The sequence below is a fragment of the Chrysemys picta genome, chromosome 10 (genome assembly GCF_011386835.1).
Source record: "Chrysemys picta bellii isolate R12L10 chromosome 10, ASM1138683v2, whole genome shotgun sequence".
In the NCBI taxonomy this organism is placed as follows: Eukaryota; Metazoa; Chordata; order Testudines; family Emydidae; genus Chrysemys; species Chrysemys picta.
In genome coordinates, this window is record NC_088800.1 from 27222761 (window position 1) to 27241590 (window position 18830).

Here is an 18830-nt window from a genome sequence, read left to right on the forward strand (position 1 = left end):
ATGAGTACATATGTGAGGGATTGTACAATATATCACCGTAACTCTGTATTTTTGCTATCCTTTTATGTGGTTTGGCGCTTCTGTGGCTTTACTAATTGTGTTCACAACGGGTATTAAAGCTTTGCTTTCCCCTCAGTCTGAGTGTCTACACTGTGTACTCTGGGGTTCCCAACCAGATACTGAACTCAATAACCTTGATTCTGTCAAGCCAGATCCTGGGACTAGAACCTACAGTACCCTATTTAAATTAGTATTAATTAGAAATCAATAATTAATAACTACTAAAGAATTGGGCAACATAGCAACAGAAAAACCCCTTCAGTCGCATAGCTGTAGAACTGTGCTGCTGTAGCACTTGTGGTATATAGACAGTCTCAGAGCAAATTTGACCATAAAAAAATCAGGAAGAGCAAAAGGTAAGTTAAATACAAGAGTTCTCTTTTATTTTATTTTTTATTTATTATTAAATAAAAAGGCAAGCTACCTGCAGGACCAGGGTTTTTCAAATCTTTGCAGCACAGTGCTAGTTTTCACCCACACACCACATTTATCTACAATGTGACACTATGGAATTACCTAATTTTCTCTGGCAACATGGAGTTAGATAACTTCAGTTTTCAGTTATAAGTATAGAAAACGCATTTTTAGTTGCTTACGAAATTTAGTATTTTGTCCCAAATTCGACTATTTTCTTCAATGAAGACTACTCACAGGCAAAGTTCAGTGTGCAGCTTTGTGCTATTCACAAAGTCCAAAAATGCATTGCAAAACCAGGAATAACTATGCCAGTCCACTCTTAACATATTTCAAAAACCAACAGAGATTTAAGCTTAGCCAAAAATAAAATCTTTGGTTTGAGGTTAAACAAGAAAATCTGAGGAAGTTAAGTAAAAATGACAGTTGCAACTCAGTGTGATTTATTCTGAACACCTACAGTTAATTCACTTGCATTATGAAAGCTATCTTTAAAATATTTTAACATTCAAATTATATAACATTCATATGCACTTGTATAGTACTTCAACCAATGCATCTGTATTTTGTTAAAATAAATGGGAAGTATTCTTAAGGTGAATAGCTTTAAATAAAAATTACTCACCTTCCATGTGCATGAAAATTTAGATGCAGAAACTGGTCTTCATGCAACACTGCTCTTTTGGCACGCTGGTGTTTTTGGTGTAATGAATCCACATCATATGACAATCCTTCATAATGTTTAATGTATTTATTTAAAGGATTTCCATACTGGCCTGTGAAAAGAAAAGAAAAAACAGTAATCTGAGTCTCAGCATTTCAAAAGTATCAGTGAATAGAACAACTTGACATTTTTCTTTTGCATTCCTAAAAGAAACATACTTGCATTTTCTTCCTTCTGCATTGCTAGCACTACAGTTTCTACTCAAAATTGAAGGCTTACTTCTGCAGGCCAAACATGGCAATAAAAAGCAAGTCTTAATGAGCAGTGATACAAATATTCTTCCATGTGATAACTGTGCTTCCAAAGCAGTTTTCCATGCAAGCAACAAACAAACAAGGTTGAAGAAACATCCCTGAAGATTCAGCTTGAATTCAAGCCTCCTGGCCTAGACATTTCCCTGCAGAAGGTTTTTGACTCATGTTGAGTGCACGAGAAATTTGGAAGAAAAACCTGGTTACCCTGAGGATGGAAGGGAACACAAGGAGAGCTGGCCAGGAGCACTAGTATTTGAGAGCTTTGCCTGGATCTACATATAGTGCAGACAGGGCCCAAAACAATGGCTTTAAAGTTATGATAGACATTGGGTACTTCTGCCTTAGTACAAGACTCACTGCAAGACTAGATATCTGAATGGTCAGCTGGCATTAATAAGCTTGTGAACTGACTTCTCTACCGCTGTTTAGACATCTGCCAGAAGACAAATTAAGGGTACGTGCTAAATTAGGCTGCTAAAGCAACCTAGCAGACAAAGGATGGGAAGAAACAAAATAAGGAAAACCAAAGGAAGGGACAGAGGATGTTAAATGGGAGGGACATTAGGAACAGGAAAATAGGAACACTGATATCAAAGCTGATGGTGAGCAGCCTGTGGTGTAGCGGACAGGAGGGGCTTGGAGTAGGGTTACCATTCGTCCGGATTCCCCTGGACATGTCCGGCTTTTTTCAGTTAAAAATAGCGTCCGGGGGGAATTTGTCAATGTCCGGACTCTCCCCCGCCCCCCCCATGCAGAGCGTGCGCGGTTTACAGGGCAGCCAGCCGGATGGTGCCACTCGCACGGGCTCCGGCAGCCAGAGCCCTTCCTTCACTTCCCCCTCCTCTCCCCTGCAACTTGAAACCACTCCCCTCCTCTCTCTCTCTCTCTCTCCCCCTCTCCCCTGCATTCGCAGATCGCTGGCCGTCTCCTCGGCCTCCGGCAGTCTGGAGCTCCGACCCTGCTCCCCTCCCCCGCTGCCGAGCGCGCTGCTCTGCAGCACAGTAAGGGGGCCGGGGGTCAGAGAAGCGGCAGGGAGGTTCGGGGGGGGGGGGGAGTAGTCAAGAGACAGGGAGCAGGGGGAGGGTTGGATGGGTCAGGAGTTCGGGGGGGGCTGTCTGGGGGTTGGGGGTGTAAGGTTTTGGGCAGTCAGAGTACAGGTGGGGGGGATCTCAGGAGGGGGCAGTTAGGGGACAAGGCACAGGGAAGCTTAGGTAGGGGGTGGGGTTCTGGAGGGCAGTTAGGAGCAGGGGTCCCAGGAGGGGGCAGTCAGGGGACAAGGAGCGAGGGGGTGTTTGGGAGTTCTGGGGGGGGCTGTCAGGGGGCAGGGAGCAGAGGGGTTTAGATGGGTTGGGAGTTCGGGGGGGCTGTCAGGGGGTGGGGAGTGGTTGGATGGGGCGTGGGAGTCCCAGGGGTCTGTCTGGGGGTGGGGGTGTGGATAAGGGTTGGGGCAGTCAGGGGACAGGTAGGGGGCCAGTTAGGATGTGGGGAAGGTCTCAGGAGGGGGCAGTCAGGGGACAAGGAGCAGGGAGGCTTAGGTAGGGGGTGGAGTCCTGGGGGGCAGTTAGGGGCAGGGGTCCCAGGAGGGGGCAGTCAGGGGACAAGGCGTGGGGGGGAGGGTTGGGGGTTCTGAGGGGGCAGAAAGTGGGAGGGAGTGGAAGGGGCAGGGGCGGGGCTAGGGCAGGACAGGGGCGGGGCTAGGGCATGGCTCCTCCCGTCCTCTTTTTTGATTGTTGAAATATGGTAACCCTAGCTTGGAGCAAACAGCTTGTCACTGACATTTCCCCAGTAAAACTTCAGAAAAAAAAGTAATGAATGTACTGGGGACTGAGGGCTGCTGCTACCAACTCAAAATGGATGAGTGACTCCAAGGCTGGCTTGGTCTTGAGAATTTCTTCCTCCCGCAAACCCTCATGGATGGGAGAGTGGTGGGAACTCATGCCCCGAATGGTGAATACTATGTATTCAATGCTCTAGGCCACTACTTGTTATTTTGTATGTTTCATATTTTTAAATAAAAAGTGAAGACTTCTGCTTCTTCTATTTTGGAAAGTGAATATTCAAAAGTGATAGTACAAAATAAGCTTCACAAGAGATCATTTGAGACAAGGTATTCTTCTAAGTAGTCCTGACATTCATTAAGTGTGTTCTAAGCAATTATTCTTCCTACACATAAGTACAGCCATTATGTATAGTTTCCTTCAGTATCTGAAACATCACAATTCGCATACAATATTCTTCATACATAGAATTTACTTCTGAGTTAATAATAAGGCAAGCTGAAAGAAGGCTTTGTGGAAACAACTTAAGAGGAAGGGATTCAATAGTTCAGACTGGGGACAAAGACAAGTAAAAGCTTAACTCTGGAAAGTAGTGGGGAGGAAGAACAGAAAAGAGGAACAAACCCAACAGGAGATGAGTAGATGGAGATCAGATATAATATTTTTATATCTTGCAAAGCATTTTTAATTGGATATAAGGCACTTAAAGTGACTGAGCATAGGTTCTATATGATTTTGCTCCCTAAAGTAAAGGTTTGGGTCCAGAAATCTAAACCCTTAAGAATTCAAGGTGCTCATAAAAGGAACAGCAATAAAAAGGTGGGTGCCCTCAAATTCCAGCAAATGAATGTAAACTTCAGGTGTTAATCAACAACTTTGAAGATCAGGCCAAAAGTTATTATACAGAATTTGAGAGAGAGTTTTGATGCCCTGATTGGAACCAGAGTTTGCATTTGTTTGGTTTTTTTTTTTTTTTTTTTTTTTTTTTTTAAATGTATCAGTCTTAATTACTTCATTGTTTCATTCTTTGTTAGAATGGGACACTAAACAACCACAGCATGTTGAGGAAAATTAAAAACTAGCTACCCTAATTAAAATAGGCCTTAAAACATTACACACATTTTGCATGCAGAACACACGAGTATTTGCCATTAGTACTTCATATGTAAATTTATATAGTTGGAGACAAGGAGGCCTTCCAGAAGAACAAAATGACCAATTTATAATCCTTCCTTTTGCAAATTCATAGAAATAGCTTCATTTGAAGCTGCTGTATTTGAAGAACACAATGGATCAGGCAGTCACGTGCATTAAGACAGCATTTTACATTTGAACATAGTTCATAACATTGTTCAAATGTAAACACCAGTTCTGCAGCGATGTAGAAACACTAATTTGCAGTTTATTGTGGAAAAGTCAAACTTTTTTAAAACAAGCTAATAGTTCTAAAACAAAAAATGTCTTTAGGATAACTTTTGCCAACCAGACTTCTAGAAGAAATGTTCAAATAATATTAATATTTATTATTCAAGCTTTGCCCAATGGCTTGTCAGGTCTTCCCCACATCATCCCTTTGATAGAGTAGACCCCATGACTTCAAAGATGGATTGGAGAAATACTCTGCAATTGTATCCTTGCTGTGAAATTGAAGTAATGACGAAAAGGCCGATAAAATGGAGTAAAAGCACCATCTTTACTTAAACCAGCTATCATCCAGTTACCACACAAAATCAGATGTTCCTTTGCATATACTTCACTCAGGATTAAGTGGGAGTAAAAGGAATTTCAGATCATTTATTTTTAAAGTTAATACACACAGTTGTTGATATCCAAGTTAATGTACTGGAAGTAAGATATGCAGTCTTATTTCCAGTTTTCAACTCCAGATCTGATACTATTTAGTTACCTATATGAAATGGACTGGTGATCTGAACGTTTCCTTGTGCAAAAGTGCCCTTATGAAAAAACTCCAAGGACAAAATTACTATCTTGTTCTACTTCTGTTACTGTGGCATGCTCACCATCTGCTTTTTTTTCTTCCTTATGATTTTTTTAATGTGCTTGCCACAATTAAAACTGGTTGCTCATCTATTTGAGGAGAATAATCTTTTCTATTCTCAAGGTTCTCCTCCTGGGAAACTCATTCTTCTGTTTCCTGTCCTTAATCTTCCAGAACTTGGACTGGACCATCCCCCTTTCTCTAGAAATAAGTGTCAGAGGGGATCTGGAGGATTTCACTATGGTAAAAATAAATATATCCAAGGAAAATCAGATCCTTGAGCTTTCTCCAAATAATTAATTTAAGGTAGGAGAAAATGCAGTTTTCCCAATGAGTAAATAGTTTAATCCCAAACTAAGCCAATCTCCTGGATGCCAGGACTCTTTTGCTCTGCCCATCTCCCTGGCCAGCACAGCTCCACAGGGATTTCCCCAAAACACCACTATCCTCTTTAAAGATAATTCTCCAAGCAGAGATGGCTACTGAAGAATTAATGCAGCCCAAGACTTTGCCTCTGTAACTTATAGCCATTTTATGGCAGCAAATGCCACATGTTGTGTTTAAATAAAAAAAAAATTCATTCATTTAATTTTCATTCATCTCCTTATTCTTGTGCTATGAGAAGCATATCGGGTAGCATTCTTATCTCTTATGTCACCTCATTCATTTCCTCTTTAAACTAATTTCACAATCTAAAAATATCCTGGAATTTTCCATACCTCTAGTAACTGTCCCCCATTTCTGAATCTGTTATACTTCTGGTATATTTTTTCTGGAGATTAAGTATCCAAAAATGAACAAAGTAGTCAAAGTAGAGGGTTTACCATTGATTTGCACCTCCCATTATCTCCGTAGCCAAATTCAAGTGAGGATTCACCCTCCCAAAATGAGGATAATAGAGCAGAGGCCTCTGTGTATGTGCCAAGAATGAGACATTTGCAAATTTAGATTTATTGTAAATTGCTACCTTCAGTTTTTTTAGATTTTCTATTTATGGTTTTAAACCAGGCCATCACTGTGATCTGATCACTTTCCATGGTAAAACAAATACACTAGCATCTCATTTGAATTTTCTTTTCCATTTTTGGCCCGGAAAGAAAATTATGCATGCTTTAACTATTGAAGCAAATACTGGTATACTATGTGCTGCTTAGCAGAAGAGTGAGGGTGAAGCAGTGAGCTTTACATTTAGATTGGAAGGAGGCAATGCTTGTTCTACTAAGACATGGTTAGGCATGGCTTTTCAGAGAAATCACTCCAGAACTGTACCTAACTGAAGTTTGGCTGGGATACCATCTTTATTATAGATTCATTTCAAGATTCTCACAGTTTTGACCCCTATATATGAGTTCTGCCCTGCTACTGCTGCAACAAGGGAACAATACTACACACTTCGTCTTCCCTAAACACCAAAGAAAAACAATTTGAGTATTCTCCATGACAAGCCAATCGCTATATTTTATTTAGATTTAGACAAGAAAAGATTTCCATGCAAAAAAAACCAAAACAACTTTGAACGCTCCATCAAAGGATGAACACCCAGCATTAAATTACATTAAATTACATACAAGAAACAATTAACTCAGCCAACCAATATATCAAATCAACAGAAAAGCCTCCCCAATCATAAGAACACTCAGTCTTTGCTCCAAACTATGTCAGATAAGTGGCCTTTTATGCACGCTATCCACCAATATTGTAAAGTAAAAAAGGTTGATTATATTCTGGCTTGATATATTTGCTTCTATATACAATTATACTTTAAGAGAAACTAAGGACTAAGCAGAAGTAATTTTTAGGAATACTCTGCAATTAAGTATTGCTTATTCTTCAAGCTATTTGGCAGAGCAGTAATTACATTTTCCTAAGCATAATAAGTTTAAAGGATTTAACTGGAATGAAGTCTAAGATATCAAAGAATTTTCTAAATCACAGTCATTTCATACCTGGTTCTTATTAATATCACTTAACGATATAAAGGCCATCTTTTATTCTCCCAAGTCAAACATTCAAAGGAACATAAGCACAATATCTATTTTCAGCCAACCCTGCCCAGATCTCTTACAAAAGCTCAAAGCATTTATGTTATAGTAGAGATACAACACCTAATTTACTGACAGTATAACAAAGTATTAAAGCTAGTTTCTATGCTTAATTTGCTTTTAAATAGACTCACTGGGGGAGGAGGGAAGGTGGAAATAACCTCAGAAGTGCATTCTATCCCATTTCATTCAGCCTGGTAAAATAGTAAGTCCAGCAACAGAGAAGCAACATCCTCTAATTTAAAGAATATTCAGAGGACCTGTTCAGCTATGAGGAAAATTGTTCAGCTACTTTGGAATGTGCATATTCTGCATGAAGATGTACAAATGGGTAAAGAGTATAACTGAAGAAATAAGCTAATCGGGCTGGGATAGGAGAGACTTGTTTTAAAAGAAAAGAGCGAGAAGGGTACCAATAAATTCCTTTAAAGATTAAGTGGATCCTCCAATAGCAGGTATCAGAGTCCTGATCTATGGGGGAGATAAGAATTCATACACCCAAGTCTGTTTGCTGGTCTTTTTGTATTCAAAAATATCAGGATAGGAGCACCTCATGAAAATCATTTTTTTTAAGCTAACGACTCTTAAGAAGTTTCCTTCAGGAAGTCTCACCCAGAAATATTTAGACAATGAATAATGGAAAGTGCAGACTGGCGGACATACAACTGATCTCCACTCCACTGTGCCAATTAGTAATTAAAGTGACGCTCATCAAGATACCTTTCTAAAAAGTGAGACCACTACAACCATAAGCTACTTTAAATTACAGAACAATGAGTACTTCAAGTTAGACAAGATCATGAGGAAAATTCATAAGCTTGTCATCCAATTTTTTCAAATCAGAATGAGCAAGAGGAATTCACTCTCCAAATGAATGCAGAAAGAGGTATGACCACATATCTAGTAAAGAGTTAATTCAAGGAACAGATTAGAGCTGCGAATTACTCCTTGACTTTACAGTGCTGTTTTCCATGTCCTAATGAAATTATTTTTAAACTTAATTTCCCATCTTTTTGGTCCAGTAAAAAAGATAGGAGGACATCTTTAGCACCTACTAACCAGATGCTAGATGATTTTTTTGTCCAGACCCTGTATCCGAGCCCAAACACTTGATTATACTGTAAGAACTATGAAGCAGTAGGGAAGATCTCACCAGGCTGAATTCAATCTCCAGCAGACATTCCCATGCAGGGAGGGAGTCATCTCCTTGAAGCAGACCCAACATCCTCAGGGCCGGCGCAACCCATTAGGCGACCTAGGCGGTTGCCTAGGGCACTGCAATTTGGGGGGCGGTGACCGCAACGGTATTTCCGCGGCGGGACCTTCCGCTGCCTCTGTGGGGGGGGGCAGCATTTTGGGGTGGGACCTTCCGCTGCCTAGGGCGGCGGAAAAGCTGGCGGTGCTCCTGAACATCCTGCTGCCAGAGCAGTTGTAGTGGCAGGAGGAGAGCGAGCACAGACCTCCAGAGATTTGGGAACCATCTTCAAAAAAAAAAAAATTTTGTTTTCTTCCCCCCCCCCTAAAAGTATTGATGTCAGTGGGTATGCAGTCACTTTTCTCTATGAAAGTGAGCTATTTCTTTCTATGGAGCTAGCATAGAAGAGAGCTCTTTGAGTTAAGCTGGAACAACTGTAGAGATAAGGGTGTGAATCATTTGAAGAAGCTAGTAAAGCAGCAAAAAACAAAACAAAAGCAACAACAAAACCCCCACAACCAGACTTTGTAAGCTTTTACAGTTTGCTTCCATGCTGGTATATTGTCTATCTAGATTATAAAGTCTGAAGAGTGGGAATCTCTCTTATACATACCTTTTAGTCACGGGTATTTTTAGTAAAAAAGTCATGGACGGGTCTCAGGCAATAAACAAAAACTCATGGCTCATGACCTGTCCATGACTTTTACTATATACCCCTACCTAAAATTTTGGCGGAGGGGCACAGGTATTCGGAGGGGGGACGAGGGAGGGAGAGGGGAAGTGGTCCCAGGGCACCGCGGGTGCTGGGGGAGACAGAGTGAGCAATGGCATGTGCCCAGGGACCCCTGCTGGTCTATGCCAGACTACCCACCTCTGCATGTCCCTGCAGCTCCTAGGCGGCAGAGGGTCCAGGCCCAGGGGGAGCTCGCTCCGCATGCTGCTCCTGCCAGAAGCACCGGCTGCGCAGCTCCCATTGGCTGGGAACCACAGCCAATGGGAGCTGTGGGGGCAGGGAGCCCCCGGCCCTTCTGCAGCCTAGGAATTGCAGGGCCATGCTAATGGGAGCCTGGGAGCCCCCCACCCTGGGGTAAGCATCCCCCCACACCTCCCAACCCCGAGTCCTGAGCTCCCTCCCACACACCAAAACTGCTGCTGCTGGCTTAGGGGCTGCCTGGCTCGGGCAGCCCCTGAGCCAGCACTGGCTGCTGCAGAAGTCACAGAGGTCCCGGAAAGTCAAAGAATCTGGAACTTCTATGACAGACTTGCAGCCTTACTCATACACAATGTCAAGTATATTTAAAAACACATCTTTAGAATAGAACACTTAAACCGACAGTAACATCTAGAAGTAGAAAGTACATAAATGGAACATCCCTAAACATGCATTTAGAAAATGACCAGAGCTCAGAAAAAGTAAGTGGACATTAGAAAATAAACATCAACGGATTTCAAACAAACACTTTGAAGCAACATCCTGACCTTTGATTTCAACCGGGCCAAGTTTTCACCCTTTGTTATGCTATGGTAAGAGGAAAAAATATTACCATTAATTTTGTCAGTAGGTTCGAAGTATAGACAGGTAGTAATTGTGTCTCAGGGCCTTTTTCACTAAAATATACTTAAAAATACCAGTTTCCTGAAGTACTACAAAACTGATTAAACAGAAATGCAAACAATTTTTCCTTTATAAAAAAAGTATGTATCATAAAACAGTGTAAATAATGGAGCATTAAGAGTTGCTTAAAGGCACTTTAAAATATGCAGTCAATGAATATGAAGCTACATGACATGTCTTGCAACTAAAATACCACAATTCTGTAACTTCTCCATTAAATATTTCACCAACTGATATAAAAAACTTAAATCTAATCAGTGTGATTTCAAAACACTGAATACTATCTAGGGCCACCCAGAGGATTCAGGGGGCCTGGGGCAAAGCGGGGGAGCGGACATAAAAAAAGGCGCCACCTGCTGCGGCGCTTGTTCTCACCGGGCGGCGGCGGGTCCTTCAGTTGCTCTGAGTCTGTGGCGGCGGCAGGTCCTTCACTCACTCTGCGCCTTCGGCAGCACTGAAGGACCCGCTGCCGAAATGCTGCCAAAGACCCGAACTGCCGCCAGGTGGGTAGCCAGAGAAGGGATTCTCGGCCAGGGCTTGCGGGGTCCCTGCGGGGGCTCGGGGCAAATTGCCCCACTTGCCCTCCTCTGGGCAGCCCTGATACCATCTTGATTTATTGTATGATAAAAGTAATTTATGTTTTCAGCTAAATATGTTCTCCAATTCAGAATTTACTACAGTATTTTGGTTTCTCTCAACATAAACACAAGTTCTTAGCTAAGCTGACATAAAAGTGCTCCCAGTTACCCCACTATTAGTATAAAAGCACCAACAGAATAACTGGGCATTCATGTCCCATTTGCTTTCCCCTGGTAAATCAATTTTTTTTTGTCAAGGCCCAAACTCCAGAGAAAATAAAAAAAAATAATGATAATAAATAATAAAGTAGATAAAAAGATTTTGGGGAGCTTTCAAAAATGTCTGGCAGTCCAGATTTGGCCCATGGTCTGCCTATATACTACCCTTGCCTTACCGTCTGTTCTACAGAATACCATTTTCTGACAAACATCTGAAAATTTACTATTAACTATCTGACCAAAAGGGGTGGTAATAAAAAAATGAATTAAAGAGTACAAGCGTCTACTCTAGACAAGCTTCCCTTTTTTAAAAAATGATGTTTAAAATACAAATTGACATGGTATGGCCAGGGAGCCAAACAGGAAATAGCCATATCAAAATTCCCAATAGTGCACAAGCAATAAAACCCCACAGCAGTCATTTGTAAATGGTTCATAAGCTTCCCTGAAGCTCACATTACTCAACGCCTGAATCTCCTCAAAATTTTGGGGAGCAGACTTCGTAAGCAATTGCTTTGATGAACACAAGAAAATTCAAAGCACTTCTTCCTATTATCACTGTTACACATTTAATAAGAAGGCAATTGCAGACTATTTGCCCAGTGGAAAGAGTTTATCTCCATTTCTCTGTGAAATTAAAGCAACAAGAAGGGCAGAAGAAAAGCACCTCTAATTCCTTCCCCTGCTGTCAGCGGTTGGGAAACTGTGGGGACAAGAGAGAAGAGTACAGTAATGGAGAACTCGCCAAGAGGACTGGAGGGGGAGAAGGGAAGATAACCGTATAATTCTACCTCATGAAGACATCTTGTATGATTCACACTGCTGGATTTTTACCTAGAAAGACACTCAAAACTGTCCAAGCGCAAAGGTTTTTGGTCTCTATGGGCATGTCTACTTGGGGACACCTAGGATTAAAATAAATCAACAAGATACATCTAATAGCCAGAAGCTGCTGTGAAAGATACAACTTTGCCCCATCCACCAGGGTCCAAGGACAGGATCTGGAAGAATCCCAGTTTCTTCCTCCTTCTGAGCAGCATGACTTCTCACCTCACCTTACTTCCCAATGCTTACTAGTGTTCCCTTACACTAAAGTTTTGTATCTAGCTCTGGTTACTCTCTAGCTAGAAGCTGTCTGGTAAATGAAACAAAATGAAGGGATAGGGAAGCTTAGACCCCTGAACACACCATCTATCATCCCCCACTTCAGTGGAGTAGCAATATATTTTCAGTAGGCTGTCTAGCAATTAAAAAAATTAATCATGTAATTAATCGCACGATTAACAATGAATCATGTTGTTAAACAATATTGGAATACCATTTATTTAAATGTTGTTCGGTGTTTTCTACATTTTCAAAATATATTGATTTCAATTACAACACAGAATACGAAGTGTATCGTGCTCACTTTATTTTTGAATACAAATATTTGCACTGTAAAAAACAAAAGAAATCATATTTTTCAATTCACCTCATACAAGTACAGGTGCAATCTCCACATGAAAGTTGAACTTACAAATGTAGAATTATGCAGGGCTTTGGAGTGGAGTCCGGAGCTGGAGCGTGGAGCAGCTCTGGAGCAGTGGAGCTGCAGGTTTTTGCCTGGAGCTGGAGCACAGCCAGAGCACAGCTTCAAAGCCCTGGAATTATGTACAAAAAACCAACTGCATTGAAAAATAAAACAATGTAAAACTTTTGAGCCCACAAGTCCACTCAGTCCTACTTCAGCCAATCACTCAGACAAACAAACTTAGTTACAATTTGCAGTAGATAATGCTGTATGCTTGTTTACAATGTCACCTGAAAGTGAGAACAGGCATTCGCATGGCACTGTTGTGGCTGACGTCACAAGATATTTACGTGCCAGATGTGCTGAAGATTCATAGGTCCCTTCATCTTCAACCACCATTCCAAAGGACATGCTTCCATGCTGATGATGGGTTCTGCTTGATAACGATCCAAAGCAGAAAGGCCCAACGCATATTCATTTTCATCATCTGAATCAGATGCCACCAGCAGAAGGTTGATTTTCTTTTTTGGTAGTTCGGGTTCTATAGTTTCTGCATCGGACTGTTGCTCTTTTAAGACTTCTGAAAGCAAGCTCCACACCTCGTCCCTCTCAGATTCTGGATGGCACTTCAGTGTCTTAAACCTTGGGTCAAGTGCGGTAGCATTTTTAGAAATCTCACATTGGTATTTTCTTTGTGTTTTGTCAAATCTGCTGTGAAAGTGTTCTTAAAACAAACATGCGCTGGGTCATCACCCGAGACGGCTATAACATGAAATGTATGGCAGAATGCGGGTAAAACAGAGCCGAAGACATACAGTTCTCCCCTCAAAGAGTTCAGTCACAAATGTAATTAACACCTTATTTTTTTAACAAGCATCATCAGCACGGAAACATGTCCTCTGGAATGGTGGCCGAAGCATGAAGGGGCATACGAATGTTTAGCATATCTGGCACGTAAATACCTTGCAACGCTGGCTACAAAAGTGCCATGTAAACGCCTGTTCTCACTTTCAGGTGACATTGTAAATAAGAAGCAGGCAGCAGCATCTCCTGTAAATGTAAACAAATGTGTTTGTCTTATCAATTGGCTGAACAAGAAGTAGGACTGAGTGAAGTGTAGGCTCTAAAGTTTTACACTGTTTTATTTTTGAGAGCAGTTATGTAACAACAACAAAAATCAACATTTTAAGTTGCACTTTCATGATAAAGAGATTGCACTACAGTACTTGTATGAGGTGAATTGAAAAATACTGTTTCTTTTGTTTATCATTTTTACAGTGCAAATATTTGTAATAAAAATACAAAGTCAGTACTGTACACTTTGTATTCTGTATTGAAATAGAAATCAATGTATTTGAAAATGTAGAAAAACATCCAAAAATATTTAATATTCTATTGTTTAATGGAGATTAATTTTTTTAATCACGATTATTATTTTTTTAGTTAATCACGTGAGTTAACTGCAATTAATTGACAGCCCTAGTTTTCAGCAAGAAAGGTGGGGAAAGAATACTTCAGACCTATAATCATATGCCTTCTTCTATAAACTAGTGTTTGTGAGATGTTTTGCAGCAAGACTTCCTTTGGATACATCTAGATGTGGTTTTAGTAAAGAAGCTGCATTTTAGTACACCATATAAATGTATTTGTGTTTTTACCTTTGTCAATGCACTTTTTACATAGTTCTTTAACACTTGCCTGTAATTTCTTAATTTGTTTTGTATCCTTCTGTTTAAGAATATTGCTCTGCCTATTTCCAGTTTTAAATCTGTAATTACGTGGCTCATTTCCCCTTTAGTTATTGTATACGAGCTAAATAAATTTGGGCTATGTCTTCACTAGAAATGCACTGCTATAGTACTTCAGCATAGATGTTTACTAAAGCGACAAGAAGAGTTATCCCATCAATGTAAGTAACCCACCTCCCTGAGAGGCAGTAGTTAGGTCAACAGAAGAATTCTGCTGTTGATCTAGCACGGTCTACATCAGGGGTTACATCAGCTTAACTACCTAGCTCAAGGGTGTGATTTAGGGGGAGGTGTTTGGATTTTTTTTAAAAACACTCCTGAGCAATGTAGCTGATCAACCTAACTTGTTAGTGTAGCCCTGGCCTTGGTCCTCCCACCCAGAGGACATGTTCTGGCAAGAAGTCTTTGGACAACACTGACAATACACGAAAAACTTTTACCGGAAAGGTTCTTTAACTAGCAGTAAGCTTCAGGAATTCATGACTACTCTGGTTCTATGTTTCATTATGAAAGTTTTGCATTGTAAAACTAGCATTTGCACAATGTAATTTATGCCAGTTCAACTCAGTATGGTCCAATAGTTACAAATAATAGCTGAACACAAGGAAGAGCCACTGCCTCATAGTATGACCTAAGGCAATCTATAACCCTCTGTGACACATGGCTAGAAAGGGTTCAACAGCTTGCAGGCTGAATGACCCAAAGCCTACCTTTAAAAGTCATGATAGAAAGATATGCGAATGATAATTAGGGCCATTTGTGCTAAATAGGCTAGAACTTTGAAATGCAAACCTATATTGTTAGAATACTAATTGTGTACATCTTATATGCTACCCGTAAACAGACAGTTTCTGTCACTATAACTATTGATTCAGAGATCAAAAGGGAATATTAATATTTAGATGAATCTTGGGTAAAATAATGTCATTGTCTATATGCCTCTTTGAAGTCTGTACTAGACTGCCTAATGGATGAATTGCCCTATGTTAATTTGTGTAACTAATTACTGGTAGTGTTTAGAAAGCAAAAGGTTACATCAAAAGCCTATTGTTTAACCAGGATTATGTGGTCAAGTGGATGCTAGAACACTGTATAAAAAGACTCGTGGGTCCTGATCATCTCAGATCTACTTAAGCTTCATAGGGGGAAGTTTGAGTCACAAGACTGAGATCCCAGTTATGCTGGTATGCCCTGAATATGATATTTGGACATTGGATTATAACCTATGAACTATTTCTGAAAGAACTTTTTGCAACCAGAAAGCTTACCATCTCTGCTACAAATCTGAACCTCGAATTGAACTCATGTCTGTATGCATATCCATCTTTTAACCATGCTCTCTCTCTGTGTTTTAATAAATATTAGTGTAGTTAATAAGAGTTGGCTGTAGCGTGTATTTGGGTAAGATGTGGAATATTCAATAACCTGGGAGGTACTGCGTCCGATCCTTTGGGATTGGTAGAACCTTTTCTTTTATATGATTAAATAAGAGTCACAGGAATCTGCATCATATTTAACTTGGGTACCTGGATGGAGGCCAGAGGCTGAGTTGCTTTAAGGGAACTGTGTTGTTTTGGACTTCTGAATAACCAGTAAAGTAATAAAGAAGCTGTTTTGTGCTGGATTGGTAAATCTAAGTATTGCAAAATCCACCAGCTTTATGGGGACTGTCTGCCCCAACCTTTGCAGTTCACCCTAACTGAATGACCACAGCTGGCCCCCACAGGGCACACACTCTTATACTTCAATCAGCCTATTTGTGAAGTTGAACTAAAAAATAAATAAATCAGGAATTCACTGAAAGACAGCTGTATTTCAGATTAAACTTTTGGGTAAATGAATAATTGGTATTTATTTTGTGATTTAAGTAAAAATACTATCTTAAGATAAGTTGCCACAGCAGACTATCCCTTTGAAAACATTCAGTATTTAAACCAAATATTTGCTTTGAGAAAAGGCCTGATGATGTTTCTATCAAATCTAGTCTCTCTAAAATACTCCCAGTCAGACATCCTTAGTACGTGAGTGAAAGAAAACCCAAAATTGAAAGAGAATTGCATTCTACTTATCATCCAGTCTCTAGAGCAGTGGCTCTCAACCTTTCCAGACTACTAAACCCCTTTCAAGAATCTGATTTGTCTTGTACCCCCAAGTTTCACCTCACTTAAAAACTTACAAAATCAGACATAAAAATACAAAGGTGTCACAGCACACTACTACCAAAAAATGCTTACTTTCTCATTTTACCATATAATAATAAAATAAATCAATTGGAATATAAATATTGCACTTAAATGTAAGTTTATAGTATTCAGAGCAGTATAAACAAATCTTTGTTTATGAAATTTTAGTTGTACTGATTTCATTAGTGTTTTTTATGAAGCCTGTTGTAAAACTAGGCAAATATCTAGATGAGTTGATGTAACTCCGGAAGACCTCTGAGTACCCCCAGGGGTACACACATCTCTGGCTGAGAACCACTGCTCTAGAGTATGTCCGTATCAAATATCAACTCTCCTTGATCCTACATTTAGTCCATCTATGAGCGTGACATTTCCTCACAGGACTTCAAGACTAGAAAATCTCTAGCTTGTATCTGGTCTACTATTGTAGAGTGAAATTTGAACAAATTAAAAATGTATCAGTGAAGAAAATCATGAACCTTTAAGAATTTGAGACTTCATCGTGTAGTGAATTTACAAGGAATCCATTTGTATCCTAGGTAACATAATGGTATGCTTACAAATAGAGATTAAGTACTTTTTTCCCCAAGCAAACTTCAGATGAGTCACCTTTTTTCCCAAGAAAAACAAGACTTGAGTTATTTAAGGAAGATCAACAGAAGTGAAACGTGAGGACAACAAGAAGTCTTCCTGGGCAAGTGATTTCATTTCTGCAGAACCTAGGCTCTCTTAAAAAATACTTCTATACGTTAACCGTTCCAAAAACCTTCCAAATAGGAACTGAAAGTAAACCAATAATGTACTGTTTTCCTCAATCTTAAAACAAGACTATTCCAATGCCTCAGCTGATCAGAGAGAGAGAAAAAAAAGTTACCAGTGTTAGTTTTCCTTGTTTATTCATGACCATGTAGGGAGCAGTGAAACTAATAATTAGATCAGTATCACTGTGTTACTGATTAGGAAAGTTATGAGCAAAGGCAAACATTTGAGCCAGTCACTAGGGAGCACAATCAATGGTGGCTGCTGGAGGAAGTAGAAAACATCCTCTCACCCACCCCCAGCAGCAAAAAAAGGGAGAACAGACATCTCAGCAGCACCCAAGAGACTGAGGTTAAGTAAAGGAGCAGAATTTCCACCCACTTTCATAACAGCCAAGAAGCTCTGGAGTGAGTGAGAAACAGAATGCTCTTCTCTGTTCCAGCAGAGATTGGGGAAACTGCTTCATATTTATCATATTTCAGACAACAGGTGTCCAACATAGAAACTGGAACCCTGAAATCAGGTCCTGGGACAGCCCCTTGTCAAAATTTTCAGCACCTCTTCTCCAGCAGGTGGGGGGTGGCTGGGGAGAAGATTGGCGCGTTACCTGTATTGCCTCTATTCTAGTTCATCTGTGACAGGTGTTTGTCTAACCTGTTCTTAAAAACCTCCAACAACAGATTCCACAACCTCTGTAGGTAATTTCTTCCGATGCTTAACTATCCTTACAGTTAGGAACTTTTTCCTAATAATCCAAGTCTCTCATGCTGCAATTTAAGCCCATAACTTCTTTGCTGTCTTCAGAGAATATAGAAAACAAGTTGTAACCCTCCTCATTATAAACAAACTTTTACATACTGAAAGATTTATGTCCCCCCCTTAGTCTTCGCTTCTTTAGACTAAAACAATTTTTTCTATCTTTCCTCTTTGGTCATGTTTTCTAGCTCTAATTATTTTTGTTGCTCTCCTCTGGACTTTCTCCAATTTGTCCACATCTTTCCCGAAGTGTGATGCCTAGAACTGGACACAGTACTCCAGAAGCCTTATCAGTGCTGAATAGAGTGCAAGAATTACTTCTCATCTTGCTTACAACACTGCAGCTCCAATGAGATTCATCCCAGAATGATGTTTGCTTTTTTGCAACAATATTACACAGTGGACTCATTTAATCTGTGATCCACCATAACCCCCAGATCCTTTTCTGCGGTACTCAGTGCTTAAATTAGCCCATCTCTGACACAGTGGCTATTTTGTGATAAAATAGCAAAAATAATCAGCCTTAGCAGTTCTTGCATAACTATTGGTTCTGCTAGGCAGCAACACAGCCTTTGATAAGCCCTCATCAGTTAGGTCACTATATGGAAGTATTAGGAACCAATACTGCTATTTCTCCCCACAGAAAGTAGACACTGAAAGGTTTTTAGGTATTTTCACTCCAGTTACATATTCCCTTTTGTGCATTTCAGCAGTGCTATGTTCCTAGCTAGGTTAGTGTTGTGGAAGGATCTTCTCTTGCTCTATTAGGAAACAGCAATTGCCATTTCAGAAGGGCTCACATTACCCTATTCCCAGGAAAGAATGCAGCACCATTATCTATGGCATATGTCTTTTCATATGTAGCTTTCCTAGAATGGGTTTCAGTCTTCAATTACTCTATACCAAATAAATAGAGCCCTGCATGGATACAAATCGGTATCCACTGAACTGCAGGGCTCTCCTGGGAATCGCAGCGGCAAAAGGAGCTCCCAGGAG

General features: G+C 40.3%; 1 protein-coding gene across 3 annotated transcripts in view; it reads right to left on the minus strand.

The window, feature by feature from the left end:
- The window catches only part of ADAM10 (ADAM metallopeptidase domain 10), a 119025-nt gene that overhangs the window by 83293 nt on the left and 16902 nt on the right, over window positions 1-18830 (minus strand). For 2 of the 3 annotated variants that reach the window (XM_065558264.1, XM_065558265.1), the window contains exon 2: window positions 1100-1250. In XM_065558264.1, coding sequence (XP_065414336.1) covers window positions 1100-1250 — 151 coding nt within the window. Of the gene's footprint in view, window positions 1-1099; window positions 1251-12394; window positions 12520-18830 lie in introns of those variants that run through there. The other variant, XM_065558266.1, reaches the window with a different exon arrangement.